Below are 19,639 nucleotides of genomic sequence, written 5' to 3'. Positions count from 1 at the left end.
CCAGTTTCATGATGACCTTGTAGTTGTGACTAGTTTTATCCTGTTTTGTGCTGTGATGATACAAATCTTGTGAACTTTATCTCAACATAGGTTAACAACATTCGAGTTTATTGCCTGACTTATCACCAATCTATGCAAGAAAACATTTATTCAACTGAGAAAAATGTAAAAATATGATGGTGAAATTACACATTATCACAAGTATTTTGTCAAGAAATTTTAGTGAATTTTATTAAATTTAAAACGATAAGGTATACAGTTGTATTTCAAAGAGAAACCACACAGAAATGTGGGAAAGAATTCAAGTTTACCTCAAAATGACCCCATAATAGTACAATGATATGCCATACTCAATAACAGTCATCTCACCTGATGCCGTTCCAGTGCTTTTGTCTGTGGGCACCACAGGGTACGTGGCCCCACTGCCACGGCTCCAATCTAGGTCATCCACACTAGTCTCCTGTGTCCAGCCACACAAGTCATGCTCAAAACTGCATTGCTCTGTGGATGTTATCCAACAATCAACATATAAACAAAATTGTTATGATGTGCTGAAATAATAATGGTACGTTAGACTAACATTAGATTGTATGGTACACATTGATGGACTTTTGTTCAAGAAAAAGTGACAAATTGACCGGTTCTTTTACATTTTTTTAGTATTAAGCAGAACCTTCTTGGAGTACTGGTATACTACTTGCGCAACATTCCTGGCATGAGTTGATTTATTATTGTCTGTATATGCACCTTAAAATATTCAAATAAGCCACTTGTTACAGTATAGTGGAGACATCATATTCCCTCACACAAGAACGGCATTGATATATCCAACCTATTTGTTATGGCTCTCAATGTGATGATAATGTTCCCTTGACAGCTAGCAAATGAAGCCTTTAGTTATTCATTACTGATGCTAATAAGAAAGCACTGGGGAATATCTGACTTTTAGCTGGCTAGGTAAAAAAACAGTGCAAATCTGATTAAGTACATGTACTGTATGGGCTTTCAATACAGATGAGGTCTTGTGGTCGTGTCTTAGCATTTAAAGCAGAAACAGAAATGATAGAGCTGGTCTAGCCGCCTTCTCATCTATGACTACAGAGGGCTGTTTCACAACAAATACATAATTGGGTTGATTTTCAAAGTTACGATCAACTCAAATTCCGGTATCCTGTGCGTGTCTTCATAGGTATTCTCACTCCCTAATGAAAATCAAAATTTGGGGGACTCTTTCATTTAGCCATCTATACAAAACATATTAGGGAAATAACAATCAGAAATGGATTCTGAAAGGCTGATAAAACTGTACAGGGAAACCAATGGCATACCATAATTTTAAGTTGATCTTTACTTTTAAGATCGCCTTTAATTCTTTGTGAAACACAACTACATGTAAGATCTCTGTCACCAGGCATTATACATGTAGTCACCTATCACCAAGATTGAGTGAGCATGCATAACAATCTTGAGATTGGTACAGTGAGATACACAAGCAGTCAAGTATTGCTGAAGGAGAGCAGAACGCAGCTATCACCAAAACTCACTTTGCTCTGGACAGATTGAAGATGAATCGAAGTAGATGTCATCCAACGCGATGTCACTAGTGAAATCTGAACCCCGCACTGCCTCAAATATAAGCTGGATTTTTTTACACAATTTGATAGAAAAAAAAAACAGATGGAATGAAAGTTTCCATATTATAATAAGTGCATAACTTCATAAGTAAAACCATAATGTTATGACATGTTACACTACGTCACTAAAAAATAAACCTTTGCTCTGTTACACATGTGTACCAAAAAGTAGTAATCTATTTGGTTTTATTATAATTGTTGGCCTAGGTCCTCTATCCCTTTCTTACAAACAAGCCTGCACGAATACACAGAAAACACATTTCACTGCATACCACAATGTTCCTGTTAATGAAGTCTGCAAAAGACTAACACAATCAGATAGCTAGTCATTTCATTTCATTCTTATAACACCAACATGCTGTATTCATAGCATCACAAATCTTTTTATCTCTGTGTTTTGAGCACCAATTTGCACAGAAAATCCCACAGCAATCTACACACTGCCCAAAATCCCTGACACAGAGGTGTTTAAGAACTTTGTATCAAGTTTAATGACCAATACTCATTGCAGAATATTTTTTTGTAATGGAAATGATACAGCTGTATTGTATAAGCAGATGATGGCAACCACCATCCAAACAGCACATTTTCTCTGTTTCTATGGAAACAAACAAACCTCATAATCCTGGCCGTAGGCAAAGTCCACCTGTTGGTAGATCCAGGAGTTTGTCAGCGTTCCATCCTGTTGCCATACCAACGTGGTACTCCCGTCAAACAAGCTGTGTCTATACAGGTTCAGCTTGCCCATGGTGGCACCGTACATGTGTATCCAGAACTGGAGGCAAGCACCGGCTGGGGTTGCAGGAATCTGGAGCGATCTGATGCGAGCGGCGTCACCGAGTGTGCCGGTAGATGTTTCCAGGTAGATGTAGAACCCTGGAGACACAAAAAACAAAGTTACTTATGTGGCATATTCAAAATTTGAAGAGTATGCAAACAATGAAGATTTTTTTTTAATTCGTATCTCAAAAGGCAATATTTCCAAAGTTGGAGAGGTTTTCATATTCTCTTGCATTCTCTATCCCAACGACCCCAACAATCTGTAGCAATGCTTTCAGAAGTGGGTCAGCAAGATAACGTGGATGGACAATTCCCCTATCCTTGTCTCAATCACAAAGCTACTTGTATGCACCCTTTCATCACATTTGTACCTATGCCACTGGTGTGGTCACCCGTCGGTCCAGTGGTGGTGGACGATGTGGCACCATTCTGCCGAGTCCAGTCCAATTCATCATCGCTCATCTGTATCCAGCCACACAGGGACATCTCAAAGTCACAAGTGACCGTTGCTTGGAGGGCGGGGTCAGCGTTGCTAGGGGAAACTGCGCAGAAGAGGAAATTATCACTAGAGACATTAAGTTTGTTGCAATAACAAAGCACAGTACCAAGCAAATACAATTTATAGGAGTGTTTACGATATTGCTATATTGCTGAACGTAATAACTAAAATCTAAATGAAGGACTGAATGTACATGTAAATATCATCAAACCACATGTGTATGTGAGTTGTTTCACTAAAATACATATATGGCTTTTGATTCATACAAGTTTCCCATCTTCTTACTTTGGGGCTGCATTACTGTATATCCACACTGCACACTGTGCTTACAAGCTTTAATTCCATCTGTCTTATAGAATCAAACATTACAAATGACTTTTACATAGGATTGTTCCAGTAAGAATTAACAGTCCTCATAAATCACAGAAAATAAAGGGATGTTATGTGCAGACGAAGTAAAAGAAACCTTTTTTTTGTACTCTTCAAGGCACCTGGAATTGAATAATTTACTGGGTGACAACTACACAATAAAGAGAATGTAGCTTGATAGAGGTTCATCTACTTAATGTGGCTCACATTTTGTAGATGACTCTAATTTAATTCATACACTATTATATTACATCAACTTACTTGGGCAGACCTGGTCCAGAACTAAGATGTCGTCAATAGCTATGTCTCCATAGTAACTGGTCACTGTTGTACCCTCTACTTTGATCTACATGTCAAAGAAACAACAACAAATTCTAGAAACCAGTATTCCAATTAGTGTGGAGCTATGAAGTTTACCTGTTTTGCATTACTCTGCATACATGTGCAGTTTGTCACGAAATACACATAGGCTGACAGCTGTATCAATTTTCTTCTTTTTTTTGATGTGTGAGAAAAACAGAAATCATATGATAAATAGTAAAGCCAGTGCATCGTTATGGGTCCAATGCTTGATGGTATGCTCTGCCATTTATTAGAACTGCCTTTGTCAGCGTGAATGTAAATGCTAAATGACACCAAAATATTATAGGTGACATACTCATGGAATGGCTCTTGAAAGTCTGAGGAAGATGAAATGCAATGATCATCAAGTGGATCACAGACTAGCCTAAACATCGTCAGCAGGCATCGATAAACAGTGGCTCGTCTATTGTTTGACATTACATACATATTGTAGAAGCAGTCCATTTACAAGTACTGTATAAGCTGTTAGTTTTGTGAGGGTTTAATTTTTGCAAATTTCGCGAAAAACAGTTGGATGGCGAATTCAACAACACGTGAAGATGTCTCCATGCAATGTGTTAATAGAGCATTTACGTAAACGTCGGCGTCGACTCGCGAACACAACATCATGCAAAAATGCCTATGACCTCGTTATCCGCGAAAATATCTGTACGCGAAAATAACAGTATATACAGTGTACTGGCATATAAACATATGCCAGTACACATATTCATAAAAATCTTTATGTTTATATATCAGTATACCAACATATAAATACTGTTTGATAATGACGAAAGTATGCGCTTGAATAATATTCTATATGACTATACAAAAGGTATGCTAATTTGGATAAACTAGTGACGTACACGGTATGTCAGTAAATATGGGTGACATTCAATCTTACTGCATTTATCAAAATGAAAATTAATTGCACAGAAATAGAGAAAGGAAAGACATGAATGCCATTAAAAATGTATATATAAACTGAGAAAAAGATAATTTCAAAATACTATCTACATGTCTGTGACTTCATGTTCTAGGAAACATGTGTACAATGATAAGACAGTCGAATGTCATAAAATTCTGGTTATGATTTACATTCGCACACACTGTCTACATGCACACTCTAACTGTGGATAAAGAGGAAGAGAATCGATTCCCTCAAGATATGCATGAATATGGTTGGAATATGATTTGTCTGAATTCATGTAAACAGTGATAATTTTTTCCAATGACTGATATGAAGTGACCCCTTACCACCACCATGTTAGAGAAGGGAGTTGGTGAAGGCTGTAAACAACAAAGACAGTATACAACAATTTTTTTTTCCACTGAATACATACACAATATAAGACAGAGTGTTAAGACAGTAAATACAAATTTGGGTTGATTTGGCCAGCGATCATTGAGATCTACTACCTCTTCACTTTAAGCATCTGTAAAAATGCTAAAGTAGAAATACTTTGAATTCTTTCTTTTGAAAAAAAAAGAAGAGGAACTCATGTCATTGAATCACAGTATTTTATTCTCACATTCAAATAAATTAGGGATTTTCTTTTTTATTAAACTTGTCTCTTGTCTAGTCAAAGTAGTAGCCCTTGATAAGAATTGCCAAAAAAAAAAAGGACTACAAAAGCACTGAAAGAACGCACATCTCCACCAAGCATATGTGACCGTGCACCTCAAAACGAACAAAAAGTCGCACACACTGATTTTGCGTGAGGACTGAAAATAAGTGAAATGGTTCAACCTAGTAGAACTTGACTTTTTCATATTTTCTGAAAGAGCGGGTCTTCTTTTACATTGTGCTAAAATTTGGTATCATAAAACGGGCAGGAAAGTGTGTTTTTTTAGCAGTTTATCTCGAACATTTTTGTTAGAATATTGTGATTAGGTGTGTCTTTAGAATCCCTTTTTCATTTCTGAAAAACCTTGTCCACACTCTTCACTTTCAACTCTAATAACTTTTGAAAGGATAGTGCTACTGCTTTGAAAGTTGGCGTTAATTATGGACAGAATGTGTTAATGAGGCATGCTTAATTTTAGTTTAATTTGATAATCCCTTCATTGTTGTTACTCTAGTGGTTTACTTCTTGTTTTTTTGTCCCATTCATCGCACAGCCAGCACGGTTTTGTAAAGATTAAGCGCTTGAATAGACACTGTACTTCAGAGCCTCTTTTCTTAGTTCACACTTTTCCTGGGTTTGTGCTTTGTTTCCAATATTTAGATACACAGGTTAGGAGAGTCCATTTGATTTGAGTTATACATCATTTTAAAGCTTAAAGTCTGCTCTTCTAGAATATGGTCTTAACTAAAAATTCATGTCTTGCAACTTTTTGTTTGTTTTGAGGTGCAGGGTCACATATGCTGAAAATAGCACAATGACAAAGTATAAACAATTCCTGAATGTAGACAGTTATCTGGATGACTACCAAAATTTACTGTATTTTGACTCATTACAAACATTTCCTGAAATTTTGTCCAAATCTGTTCATTTCAGTTAGTTTGCATTCAAAAAACATACAAACAAACAAATCAAAGCCGGCAAAAACAAAACCTCCTTTGTGCTCGTGACTACTGACACAGACTACACTTGACTGGATCTTGTGGTCCAGAAGTCTACACACTGAATCTTTAATGAGTAGCTTGCAGGTTCAAGATCTACACCATGTACCACAGTGTACTCCACAGCATCTTAAAATCCACAATGCTTCTCAACAGGGCAGTGAGGTGGGATTTTTTAATAGCAGGTACACGTACATGTATGTGTCACTGACCCATTCAGGACAAGCTGATTTTACTGTAACATGCATTTCCAATAGACACCCACATATACTCAGGTCTAGACTTCAACATGCTATGTAGCAGCTTGGCTGGGACGCCCCCCCCCCCCCCCACACACACACAGGGATAGGTTTGTATCGGTTTGATTGATTCCAGCACCAAGGTAATAATATACTGCAACATGCTATTAGCAGCCTTTCATGGTGGAAAACTCTACATAAAAAACCACGCCAACAACAAAGGACAATACATTTCTCAATGCCCCTGCTGTACATGGAATGGTCTGCTTCGTGGAAGAAGGCCATTAATGTCAATGAAGGAGCATGCAATAATGGCCTTGTTGCAGACAATCTGCATAAAAGTCACAACATCCAAGGAGGGTGGAGTCACATCTTACCGTCATACCGTCTCCATCCATAACCATGAACCTGCCTTCCATCCACAGGTTCTGATCGGTCGTCTGTTGCCCCGACAACCGCCACTTGTACTCCTCCGAGCCGGAGATGGTGTCGATCACGTAGAAGTTGAGCTCGCCGACGGTGGAGCCGTACATGTGGTACCAGAAGGAGACACAGGAGCCGGTTCCTGAGGGGAAGATGGTGCTGAGGAGGTGGGCCTTGGAGTTGATTCCCACTGAGCTGGACTCAATGTACATGTAGAAACCTGGAGGGAGAGTAAGAATTACACAGAAACAATACACTTAGAGGCTCTGTGAGAAGCTAAATAATACTACTGTGTTTTGAAGGTAGTATCAAAGGAGTGTTGCACCAAAGACAACATCCTTGGAAAAAGTCTCGAATGTTACACATAAAAAAAAATTTAAAAAAATGAATAAGATGAATGACAATTAACAAAAGCTTATAATCAATTTATACTAATTATAGGCCTATTGGTTTATCACATCCAACTGGACTCCATGGAAGACCAGCTTAGCATAGCTAAATATGGGCTATCCAGCCATCTTCTCAGATGGAAAATGAACAAACAAACAATTATCATAAAACACACCATCTTCTTTCCTCTCCTGGTATCAGCACATATCAAACACAGCCAGGTGGGCCACAGAGAAGGGATTGAATATGATATCATCATTCATTATGTACACTAAGGCAGATAATGTCTCTAACCAACTTAGAATGATGAATTCCAATTCAAACAACAAACGACAACCAGAGATCACAAGTAAATATTGATAGGAGCAATGTGGCAAATTCAAAAGTAGAGAGGTCGGGGGGGGGGGGGGGGGGGGCACAGAAAGGGGATTGCTGATGGAACAGTAGGGAGCTTTAGATTTGCGCGACAAGGACGTTCAGAGAGAAAAACACCTGGTCTGAGCATGCACAGAATTGCGTATCAGACGCGATCTATTCATAGCTCACGTGCCTGAGTTTTCACTACGTTCTGGGCTATTTTTACGTCTGCTCAGTTCATGACGTAGAGAGCTACTTGATGCATCGATCATATGGGGGTGCCATTTTATTTTTTATACATTGCTTCTCAGCGTAATCTAAAGCTACTTTTCAGCACGATGCAGGGAAGAGGAGAACGTCTAGGTCAAGCGTCGTCTCAAAACATCCGTGCAGCAGATCTAAAGCTCTCTAATATAAGGATTCTGGGGAAAGAAGGGGACCAACCAAGACTGGTGCCAAGGGTGTGGTCAGCCAGAGGACCGGTCCCAGTGGAAGGGGTGCCCCCACTCTGCCGGATCCAGTCAAAGTTGTCTCCATACGGTGTGTTTCTCCACAAACACATGTCTCGCTCAAAGTCACAGGAAACTGGAGGACAGAAATGACACCAATCAGTTGGGGTGGACATTATGGTTCTGGGTTAACTTTAAGGAAAACTTTTACTAAATCTAAATGAAGATAATTTGTAATTATTTGGGTTGACACCACGATCTGACTTTAAAATGGAGCAAATTACTGTAAGAGTACAACTGTAGATATTTCACATGAGCAGTTTTTCGTGCTCTGTCAAGTAAAGATGGATTTCGCATGCTTTAAATTTCACAAAATCAAGAAATTACATAGCAGTACATATATGTAACAAGCAAAAATATCACTGTGCTATCATTTTTGCACTAGTTTCTGGTTGTACAAAATGCGCAAAAACTTCCAAACCATGAAAACTTTCATATCGACAGTAGAGGTTTTTCTTCTATGATAACTGATAAGACAGATAATAATATCAATCTACCTGAGTCATCACAGACACCATCTCGGTAGTCAATCTCATCGACAGCAATGTCACCCAGCTCTCCCTGTCCGACAACGGCCTCAAAGACCAAATGGTACGGAAGGGAAGAGGTGATAGTCACCTGCTGTCCATACCAGGCGTTACCAAGGTTACCAGAAACTGACCAAAGGGGCGTACTTAAGTCCGACTGCAGCTGTAGAATAAAGAGAGACACAAATATATAGTAAATTTGTTTTCCCTACTCCAGCATTAACTATTTTGCATGAAAATATCAACTCTTTCCTTATGGTTTGGTAATATAAACAAGTGTTAAACGTCTTAAGACCTGATATATATTTTCAGTTTGGTACAGCCATTGTACATGTAGTAAACTTGAAATAAAGAACATGACTGAGATGGGGATATCAACATTATTAGACACATAGTATGTTCCTTGACATTTGATACAAGAGAAGCTAACTTTAAAGACAGAAAGACTTCCAACTGAGGTAAAGTTTGGTCAGGACCATCCATGGGAGGAAAAAGGTGAAATGCTGTAATACGCTCTGTTAAAAAATAAATCTCAAGTTCTTCGTGTCCTGACATCCTCAACAAAGGGTTCATTGCTGTTTCTTACTTTACAGCAAGCATTAAAGAGATTATCCATCGAAAATGATATCTAAGTTGAGCATTCAGTTTGGCATTCATCATAATACCATAAAGACAACTGTTATTAATGTTTTTTCTTTGATTAACAAGGAAAAAATATATACAGATAAATTACTTGTATCCACTCTAAGAATGAGAAATGTTTGCAACTGCGATGACACAGACCGGATATGACATTTATAAGGTGTGGGACATCTGCACACATACAGGTGTACATATTGATGACACAATAGGGCACTCCATATGCAACTTGTTTCATAACAAATGTTCTTAGCTGGAAGATAATTTTTGTTATTAAACCATGTGATTGCTCTCTCTCCAAGAAGCTAGGTAAAGGTTTATTATAACCTTTAATGTCTCCTCATGTGCAGAAAAGCATTAAGAAGGGCTGCACAATAACCCATTTTACTGGCCTGAGATTGTTGGACCAGTGCCAGTGTTAAATGCTGTATTAAGGCACTATGTTTCAAATGTTAATGATTAAAAAAATAATGAAATACCAGTATAAAATACATATGTAAAATAAAAAGGGAACACATTTGTGCTTCTTTTCTTACCTTGAAAGAGAGAGTACCTATGTCAGCCCCGTTCATATTGTAATAAAACTTCCAGCATGTGATCCCTGAAGTTTCCGGTGTAAACGTAGGTCCTACCAGTCTGGCTGTATCACCCATTGTCTGGTTTGTGGCATCAATGTACATGTATTTCCCTGTGTCAAAGTGAATCAGGAAAAGGAGGGAAAAATGATGAAAATTCTCCCAGACTACTGAGGCTATGTACACATGATAAGCCCATTCCCATGGCTCTGACAATGCCATTGCTGAAGTGAATCAGAAATTCTATGAACCTATGGCACCCCCCCCCCCTCCCCATGACTATCTGTAGACATTGTATTACATCAAGGAGAGGTATGGGAAGTCTTTCGCAAGTCTTTCATGAATTCCATAGGTAGTTTAAATCTATTTCATGAATTATGCAAATTTAGACTGCATAAACACGCATGACACATCATTTATGCCAACAGACATCCAACAATGAACACGCGCTGACACACACACATGGGGAAATTATGACTATTTTAAATTTCTTTTTCAGTCCATGGATTTCAACTTAAAGCATGGATTTGATTTAAACTACTACGCTTGTGATTTTGATTTCAACTTAAAACATGGATTTGATTTAAACTATGCTTGTGATTTTGATCAACTTAAAACGTGGATTTGATTCAAACTACGCTTGTGATTTTGATCAACTTAAAACATGGATTTGATTCAAACTACGCTTGTGATTTTGATCAACTTAAAACATGGATTTGATTCAAACTACGCTTGTGATTTTGATTTCAACTTAAAACATGGATTTGATTTAAACTACGCTTGTGATTTTGATTTCAACTTAAAACATGGATTTGATTTAAACTACGCTTGTGATTTTGATTTCAACTTAAAACATGGATTTGATTTAAACTACGCTTGTGATTTTGATCAACTTAAAACATGGATTTGATTCAAACTACGCTTGTAATTTTGATTTCAACTTAAAACATGGATTTGATTTAAACTATGCTTGTGATTTTGATTTCAACTGAAAACATGGATTTGATTCAAACTACGCTTGTGATTTTGATCAACTTAAAACATGGATTTGATTCAAACTACGCTTGTGATTTTGATTTCAACTTAAAACATGGATTTGATTCAAACTACGCTTGTGATTTTGATTTCAACTTAAAACATGGATTTGATTCAAACTACGCTTGTGATTTTGATCAACTTAAAACATGGATTTGATTTAAACTACGCTTGTGATTTTGGGTCAGACAGCATGAAAAGACCGAACTCAACAAGAATCTCACCATAGATGGAGCCATAGGTAGCATCAACATCAGGTCCAGTCCCAATGGTATCTGTGCTACCCTCACCCCACAACCAGTCAAAGTCATCGCTATCATCCTGGGTGTAGCCGCATCGGTCTGGGGCCTGGAAGTCACACTCATGGGCAGCTAAAATCAACAAGACATTTCCACATTATATTCACATCTTCCTTGTTTGTTTGCTTTGCTCTTTCCTGATCACTGTTCTTTGTCAATGAGTAATCCTTCAGCACCAACAGCACGCTTTTTTTTTTCCAAAATGTTTTGAAGAGAGATACTAATACAAAATAATCATCATTTTCTTGTGCACTTTTCATAACTCCCTGTGTGCAAATTTGTCAAATCATAGCAGGTCTGACTAATGATTTATTGATCACATTGTTTTCAGTTCATGATCGATCAATTCAGCATCACTGTTAAATAGTGCTTGTTAATTTGGGGAATTTGTGAAAACATGACCATAATCAATGTCTTTTTTAAAGTTTACTGAAAGATACCAAGCATACAGTAATTTACTAGAAGCTTGTGAAGACTTTACAAGAGGAGATGACGCACTCATTTGTTGTAGCTGAGTATACTTTATAAAATCAGGAGTAAGTGTTGGGTGAATGTGTACCTCGGACGCATGTGCATGTAAAACAGCTACATCTGCATTTTGCCCACATTTCAGTAAAAGACTGCAGTCTAATAAAGAACCTTTTGAGATCATTTTTTGACAAGCTACGCCAACATTGCCTTCCTGCGGAAAGCACAAGGCAGAGCTCTATTTGATTAGGTATTATACACTGACATGATGTGGAAAGAAAAATTTTAAAGGTCACCTTGACATTGTCCTTCATAGAGGTCAAGGTCATCCAAGGCAATGTCCCCTGTGAAGGAGGAGCCTCTGACTGCTTCATAGATGACCTTTGGGGGAGAAAGAATGGATCAAGCTACCACAGACTCATGAAAGCTCCCTACAAGAGCTTTGCATACATGGGACTATGATGCAAAATGAAAAACTGCATCCACGAAACGGTAACTCATTAAGGCATAAAACATACTTTTTATTCCAAAAACATATCTTTTCTTCTTCGTCGTCGTCGTCGTCGTCTTCTTCTTCTTCTTCTTCTTAATCTTTTTGCTATTGGTTGAAGAAAATCGAGACACACTATCATATGATACAAATATGCTAGTTGACAGCTTGTCTATAAACTATATTGGATTCAGTATCCACTGATTCTGTGAATCAATCTTCTCGCCCACTAGACTCCAAGGCACTTCAAAACCTTGCGACCAAAACGACACTGTCCATATTTTGTACCCTGAATGAAACACAAGTTAGCATGAATAAGCAACTAATTCAATTACAATTGTACATCTTCTACACCATATGTCATTTTCTGTGATTTTTAATGAAAGTGGGCTTGTTATATATTCTGCTTTACCTAAAAAGACACATTAATGTTGCAAATCAGCATGTGGCTGATTCAAAGATTAAGTTATCCTTTCAATCATCATGTCTTATGTTTGTTTGTTTGTTTGTTTTGTTTCACTTTTTATCTTAGAATTTTCTTCTTCTCTACATTATGTTTGTTTGTTTGTTTTGTTTCACTTTTCATCTAAGAATTAGATGGCTGGATAGCCCATCTTCAGCTGCATTAGCTGGTCTTCCACGGGGTCCAAATCAATATAAGGTGGAACTACTTCATCCGGTTAAACACCCTGCCTTTTGCGATGAATAAATGAATCAAGATCTAATACATGCATGAGTTGTGACTTTCTCACAAACAGAACCTCAAATGTCCTATATAACCCGAGGGACTTGAGATTTGAGAACAAAAAGGAGTTACTGATATGCATATTTTCTGGACATGAGCTATGTACTGTACCTCGAATGAGTAAATGTCCACAATCTGTATGGACCCCCTGGTCCAGCTGTTGCCAAGGGAACCAGACCGTGTCCACACTGGGAGTCCAGTTGATGATTGGTTGTTTTGAATGTAAACATTGAGGGTTCCTATGGTGGCACCATACATATGGTACCAAAACTCCACACAGTAGGATCCGGGCGGGGCTATGGGGCTGATCAGTCCAATGGTATCCCCTGCCACACCCACGCTGGATTCAAGGTAAATGTAACTCCCTATGGTGTTAGTAGGTGAAAAAAAGATTCATTGTCAACAATTTTGATTTTGTTTGTAGGTCATCTTCTAGTACAAAGCATATTCTAGTCAGAGGCGAATGTAGAGAGTAAATGATCAAATTGAATGAGGACACATCTACTATTGAACTCTTTTATTACCATCACCAATAGATGGCATACTGAGCTAGTGGAGCCAAGTGGCTTAAACCATTTTACTGGTAAGATGATTCTCCTCAAGAAGACACCCATGAGACACATGATACTGAATACTGCACATTAACCTGAAATTTTTGCAGAGGTTTGATTTTTTGCAAATTTCACGCATCGCCTCTAAACTATAAAAATAACAGCATGCAGATATACATAAAAACGTGCAAAAAACACATTAGTACAGTACTTCAATTACAGAACGCTCTACATGTTCATGTTCAAGGACTCAACAAGTAAAAACATTCAGTGCTAGTACTGTCACTGGTTACTCATTCTTATTTATTTTGTGAAAGGTGAAGTCACTAAACTCTTGCAGCTGCAAAGATTAGCAATGCATACAAATGTTCAACAAGCAGCACTTTGTGAAAATTTCAGTTGATACAGTACATGAGGGACTTTGTCTCACCCAGGCCTGTTGTGTGGTCTGAAGACGGCCCTGTCTCTATCGACGGAGTCGTTCCCGTTCCAAGCATCCAGTAATCAGAATCATCTGTGGCTTGTCGGTAGCCACACAGACCATCCTCAAAGTCACATGACCATGGGTTTGGAACTATCAGGTGATGGATGGACAGAGGAGAAATTGCAAACAGAACAAGAAAAAAAAAAGAATGAATATCACAGTTCCTACACTAATGAAATACAATGAGCACTGAACACTACATGTACGTATCTTGGTGTACAGTACAGCATATAATACCACATCATGTTCAAGGATGGAATACTATCAGGATGAAAATATTGTTATATTATTATCAGGATGGAAATATCATTTCATTATATCATTAAGAAAAATAATCATAAAGTTTTATGTTTTTGACAAATAAACACAAGTTGGAGAAGGTAATGATGTTACCTCACAATTCTCCCATTGGTTTGTACACAAAAATATCAAATTTGAGTTCTTAGTCATTATCAAAGCTACATCAACTTCTCTCTCCTCAAATCATAACAGTTGATGCAAAGGATACATCTCATTCCTATTTATTCCAAGTCGAAAGAGATATGACAATTTTGTGTTTAAGGCCGGGAAAGGAAGTGCCGAGCATATTTGGATCCCCATGATACATGTATAATCCATCAAAGCCCAGTCAGCAGCAAAAGGTGATAGACCTCGTTATTTGTAGATGATAGCAAAAAGCAGCACACCTTCACAAAGGCCATTAAACAGTCCAGTGTCATCCACTGCTATGTCCCCTGTCCAATTGGCGGCATCAAAGACTGCCGAAAGGACGATCTGGTACTCCAGCGTCGTGGAGACGTTGAACTGTCCGTACAGCCACGCCCCTCCCTGATCACCCGTCACGACAAACTGCTGGGTGAGTGTGTGGGTCGTGGGAGGGTCAAAGGTCAAGGTTGAGCCTACAAGTGATGCTGGAAGCCCTGCAGGTGACAATTAAACATTAACAACATAGGACACTTTTTACATGAGTGTCTGGATTCAATTCACTAGTTACTGAAACATCAAAACTCCCATTCCTTCAAAGCTACCAAATCAAGTGCTCTAAATTCTTGGAGTGTTATATGACAAAAGGGCACTTACAGTGCACAATAACAGTCAGTTTAATTTAGGGCATCTTAAACATAAAACAGAGAGAGTACATTCTACTACTGAAACACTTACATCTAATGTTTGTAGAGGTGTAACAGTTTCATCTTTTGGAGCACTGTCATATGTATAGGCCTACTGGTGTGTGTGTGTGTGTGTGGGGGGGGGGGGGGGGGGGGGGGTATTGCAAATTGGAGATAATGCATTCCAGCCCCGGTAGCATGGGGAAACATGGGTGGTCTGATTGCATTGTTCTTCATGCGCTACCCACCGGGTACATTAAATAATGACGAATACATCTGTAGCTCCATCAGCCATGTGTCAACTAATATATACAATTGTATGTGCATGCATGGAAGTGTACAACCGTCAGTAAGAGTCAACTCCAGTCAAGATTCTTCGGCTATGTGCACTACATAGAGATCAGTGATAAAGCTGCCAACAATTCGTTGTACAATGTACACTTTGTATATCACAGCTGGGTCAGCCTTCCCACTCTGGGGTATATCCCCATCCTATCACGTGTCTAATGTTGATAGCAATTATGATATGATGTAGCATACCTGTTCCTCGTATGTGATACCAGAATGTGAAGCATGCAGCATCCACCGGGTCAAACACCTCACTGTACAGGTCAGCCGTGTCTCCTGCCACTAGAATGGAAGTGTCTGGTACAGTGTCTACCAGCATGTAAAAACCTGGAGGGGAAAAATTAACAGATAATAAGGGTATATTATGACACAAGGGATTCTACACAACATACAGTTTTACAGTTGATTATATGAAGAGTTTGTTTGCAAAAACCGATAAGTCCATATTTGCTAAAAGGAAATATTTGCGATTAAAGGTCAAGAAAAATAAAGAGAATAATAAGAAATTTTTTGCTTCTTTTGACCACAACTACAAAAGTGTAGCTTTATATGTAGTGACCAATATATCATTTCAAAGGTATTATTTTGTACTTTATGACAGAGACCGTACTTCAAAATCTTCAAAAATGGACTTAACGGTTTTTGCGAACAAACTCTTCATATCTACCAAGCCAGAGTGGAATCATCAGCATATCCAGAATTGGTGTTCCCAGTGAGACTAAATTGTTCAAATACCTCTGATGTCTGCTAAGGCAGACAATCACAATTGAACTGAATGAAGCAAAAAATGAGTTGGTGGACCAGACAGTTGATCATACCGGGTAAGAAGAAGAAAAAAACACAATCACACACAGTCATCTTTGCAAAAGTCAAATAATTTGATGTTGATGAGTTTTCCTCAGTCCTATCAAGACTGACTTTTTAATACACAGAGTTGACAGTACACTGAATTCTTAAATCTACACTACAGATACGGTAGGTTTGGACTATCCACAAGTATCAATTTGCTGACATACATTGTATACAGGCTTCAAAAAGAGAAGAAACTCTGAGTGCAGAGCTAACCTTGATCGTTTCCGAGTGTGTGATCATAGCTGGGCCCAGTGTTGTCAAAGTTTGTAGCACCAGAAGTCCTCTCCCAGTCAAAGTTGTCTCCATCTCGGTTCTGCCATGAGCACATGCCTTTCTCAAAGTTACAGTGACCTTCAAATGGATTAACAAAGATTCTTGATTAATTCAAGCTAAATTTCTTTCACATCAAAATCTATCACGGTAATCAAAAGGAGTGATAAACTATATAGTGGAAATGTTTGCACATTTTGCACAACCAGAAACTAGCACAAAATTAAAAGCACAAGAATATTAGTGCTTGCGATATGTTCCAGTAGTTGATGTCTTGATTCTACAGAATTAAAAATATGCAAAACTCTTCTTACCCGGCCGAGTGCGAAAACTATTCGCGCGAAAATATCCACTTTAATAGTCCTAACTCCGATCTTGAAAAAGAAGCAAGATCATTTACAATCCTTGAGAATCTTTATTCAGCAGTTTATACTTCAATTCATAGGCCATGCACTGGGAGATCTTGCGCCAAAAATTGTTTCCTGTACACTAAAATCTCTGCATTAACCCATTGAGGATGAGCTTATTTTGCTATAACACATATTTCCCAGAGACACCTGTTTGAGTATACTCGGGACTTGTATCTTCGACGGGTTAAGTAAAATGTAGTATACTCACAGGTCAGTTTAATAAACATTCCTCATCATGATTAAGGACGAATTAAAAAAGAAACCAGAAAAGTTGACCTCCTAACACGACCTCAAGTTTTACAAATATGGGAAATAAAATCACATGGTATTAGATGACAGCACCTTTGGTAAATATGTTTTTAAAAAAATCACAAAAAAGCTAGAAATGAGAATACTGATTTCAAACTGGCCTCACTGGAGCTAAGATTTGATCTGCACTCCCTGCTATGATCTTACCTGGTGGATTACAAGGTCCTGAGGTGAAGCCTACTTCATCAATGGTGATTCCTCCTTCAGATCCAGACCCCACCACACCCTCTATCACAGCCTACAGGAGAGTGGGAGTAATATTAAAGGTATGAGAGGAGGCTGTTTGTTTTCTTTATTAAATCTTTCAAAAGACATACAGAACTGTCAATCTTGCAGCTCACAAAAAGAACATGGGTAGGAGCAATATTCACAAATCTTGAACTGGAGTTTCAATCAATATCCCATGTGTTTCTACAAAACAAAACTGCACAAATGCATAGAAACATATCCAAGCTTCACCTGCTAAGGACAGGCTGATTTTGCTACAACATGAACATCATTTGGCACTTACAAATAAGTTCTTCTAATACGTTATCACACACTCATTTGCAGGACTGATACACATGGCTTGCATTTTCCTGAAAAAGTGACATTTGGAGCTGCCAGGCAACTCTCCAGAAATCTAGAACAAGTTTCAAAACTCTTCTCTCCAATCATTTATAAAGGCTCTTCAGAGTATTCAAAGTTTGATGGTTTCACTGCTTTGCATTAAGCATGCTCATTAATGCATACTTCACAAGCCCTTAGACTATTATGGGTCCAAGTATCCAATACCTGGAGGATAATATTAAAAGGGATGTGACTTGAGAAAAGGGCCCTGAGCTATGTAGTGCACAAATGCTAGAAAACGGTGTGAAAGTTTGACAAACTGAAAATGCACACCAAACCAATAAACAAAAACTGTGATTGCTTGAGCTAGCTACATTTATTGTAATGTTGGGGTCAACTTGTATCAACCTGTCATTTCTTTTTTTCTTTTCTTTTTTAAGGCAACTGTCGCATTTTGATTATTCATTGCCTTGAATGATTTGTGTTGAGCATCAACATCATGGATGAAGCGGTAAGAACACACACCAAACAAAATAATTTTTTGTGCTCTTCCTGCACTGTGCTTAAAACTGAAGCTCAGTCCCAATCTTTCATTTTTTATCACGGATCTGTGGACCTTCACAAATTTTCACAAAGTAAATACAGAACTGTGTCTGACAATGCGTAGATGTATAACAGTGTCACATTTATTATCACCCCTCTTTCCATCAAATTTCAAAATCAAAGCTTTTCAAGCTGACCTTAATAATCCTGTGTCTTAGCGGTGAAAATAATTTCAGGGCATTTTATGTTCAGGCAATGACTATTGCATGTGCATGTCGATTGACTATCGATCATTGTGGTTGAGCCTTGTCGCAAAAGACATTCACCTAGATTTTATTTTTATAGCAGCCTGAACACAAAGAGTTTAGTCCAGTACGATTAAGTCAGGCCTCTGTTCTGAAGAACGCAAATATATTTATATCTTTGATGAGAGACTATTCATACACTGTATCAAACTTTGGACATGGTTACTTGGACTTTTTGAAACTGTTACATTTGTTATTTAGTGCTGTATCTAAATTCTAATGTGTGGTTAATGTATTATTGAGTAGTAAATATAAGATTGCATTATACTTACTGAAGGGTACTCAGTAGTCAAACATTGTTGTTGATAGGAGCTAAGATTAGGAATAAATAACTTTAACATCATCTTATGTGATTGATATTACGTATTATTTCAGTTAATGCATTATCTCCCATGAATCACAGTATGAAATTAATGTTATCCCAAATCAGGGTGTTTTACTTTTATCCTTTACTTTTATTTTGCAGGAAGTTGATGATATTTTTAAAGAATTTTTTGTCCAGGAATTCACATATCATCATCAGTCACTTGAAGACACAGACCTCTGAATGCAAAATAGAAGAATAGTTGGAATAAGACGAGGATGTGGAAGAAAATTATACCCATGAGTTTAAAAGTTATTGAGCAAGTTACAGCATCTATTTCATCCCAGCAGGAAGTGGATGGAATTGATCCAGGAACTGTAGATGAAGGATGAACTGAAGAATAAAACCAGCATAAAGATGAACAATGGCTGTGGGTGCTCTGGGACAAATCACTACCAGAAACTGGACGCCTCCACTGTTTTTGACCACACTCTGCCAATGCATGAGCTTAGTACTAAATTGGATCATGATCTGTACATCATGGGAAAGCTGACAGTAAAACAATCGAGCAGCGCTGCAATGGAAGTGAAAAGGAAGCGGTATGCTTATAACTTCAACGGACAAGAGATCTGCAAAAACTGCTTCTTGTATGTTCATAACATTGGGGAGAAGCGACTTAAAAATCTAATGAAGCTTGTAGCAACAGAAGGCATTGCACC

The 19,639-nt window shown here is 38.0% G+C and overlaps 1 protein-coding gene across 1 annotated transcript in view; it reads right to left on the bottom strand.

Moving 5' to 3' along the window:
• Positions 1 to 19,639, bottom strand: part of LOC139718796 (MAM and LDL-receptor class A domain-containing protein 1-like) — a 146,700-nt gene that overhangs the window by 108,890 nt on the left and 18,171 nt on the right. The window contains exons 19-35 of the mRNA XM_071630260.1: positions 17,367 to 17,457; positions 16,444 to 16,581; positions 15,571 to 15,705; positions 14,608 to 14,841; positions 13,868 to 14,011; positions 12,998 to 13,251; positions 11,948 to 12,032; positions 11,109 to 11,255; positions 9,907 to 9,962; positions 8,606 to 8,798; positions 8,044 to 8,184; positions 6,807 to 7,072; positions 3,544 to 3,628; positions 2,786 to 2,956; positions 2,251 to 2,510; positions 1,545 to 1,638; positions 370 to 501 (exon numbers count right to left, since the gene is read on the bottom strand). Coding sequence (XP_071486361.1) covers positions 370 to 501; positions 1,545 to 1,638; positions 2,251 to 2,510; positions 2,786 to 2,956; positions 3,544 to 3,628; positions 6,807 to 7,072; positions 8,044 to 8,184; positions 8,606 to 8,798; positions 9,907 to 9,962; positions 11,109 to 11,255; positions 11,948 to 12,032; positions 12,998 to 13,251; positions 13,868 to 14,011; positions 14,608 to 14,841; positions 15,571 to 15,705; positions 16,444 to 16,581; positions 17,367 to 17,457 — 2,626 coding nt within the window. The remainder of the gene's footprint in view (positions 1 to 369; positions 502 to 1,544; positions 1,639 to 2,250; positions 2,511 to 2,785; positions 2,957 to 3,543; positions 3,629 to 6,806; positions 7,073 to 8,043; positions 8,185 to 8,605; positions 8,799 to 9,906; positions 9,963 to 11,108; positions 11,256 to 11,947; positions 12,033 to 12,997; positions 13,252 to 13,867; positions 14,012 to 14,607; positions 14,842 to 15,570; positions 15,706 to 16,443; positions 16,582 to 17,366; positions 17,458 to 19,639) is intronic.

This window comes from Diadema antillarum, unplaced genomic scaffold (assembly GCF_040938485.1).
Source record: "Diadema antillarum isolate AM-2024a unplaced genomic scaffold, OU_Dant_1.0 scf00000099, whole genome shotgun sequence".
In the NCBI taxonomy this organism is placed as follows: domain Eukaryota; kingdom Metazoa; phylum Echinodermata; class Echinoidea; order Diadematoida; family Diadematidae; genus Diadema; species Diadema antillarum.
Note: the sequence above shows the minus strand (reverse complement) of the source record. Positions and strands in the feature narration are given on the sequence as shown.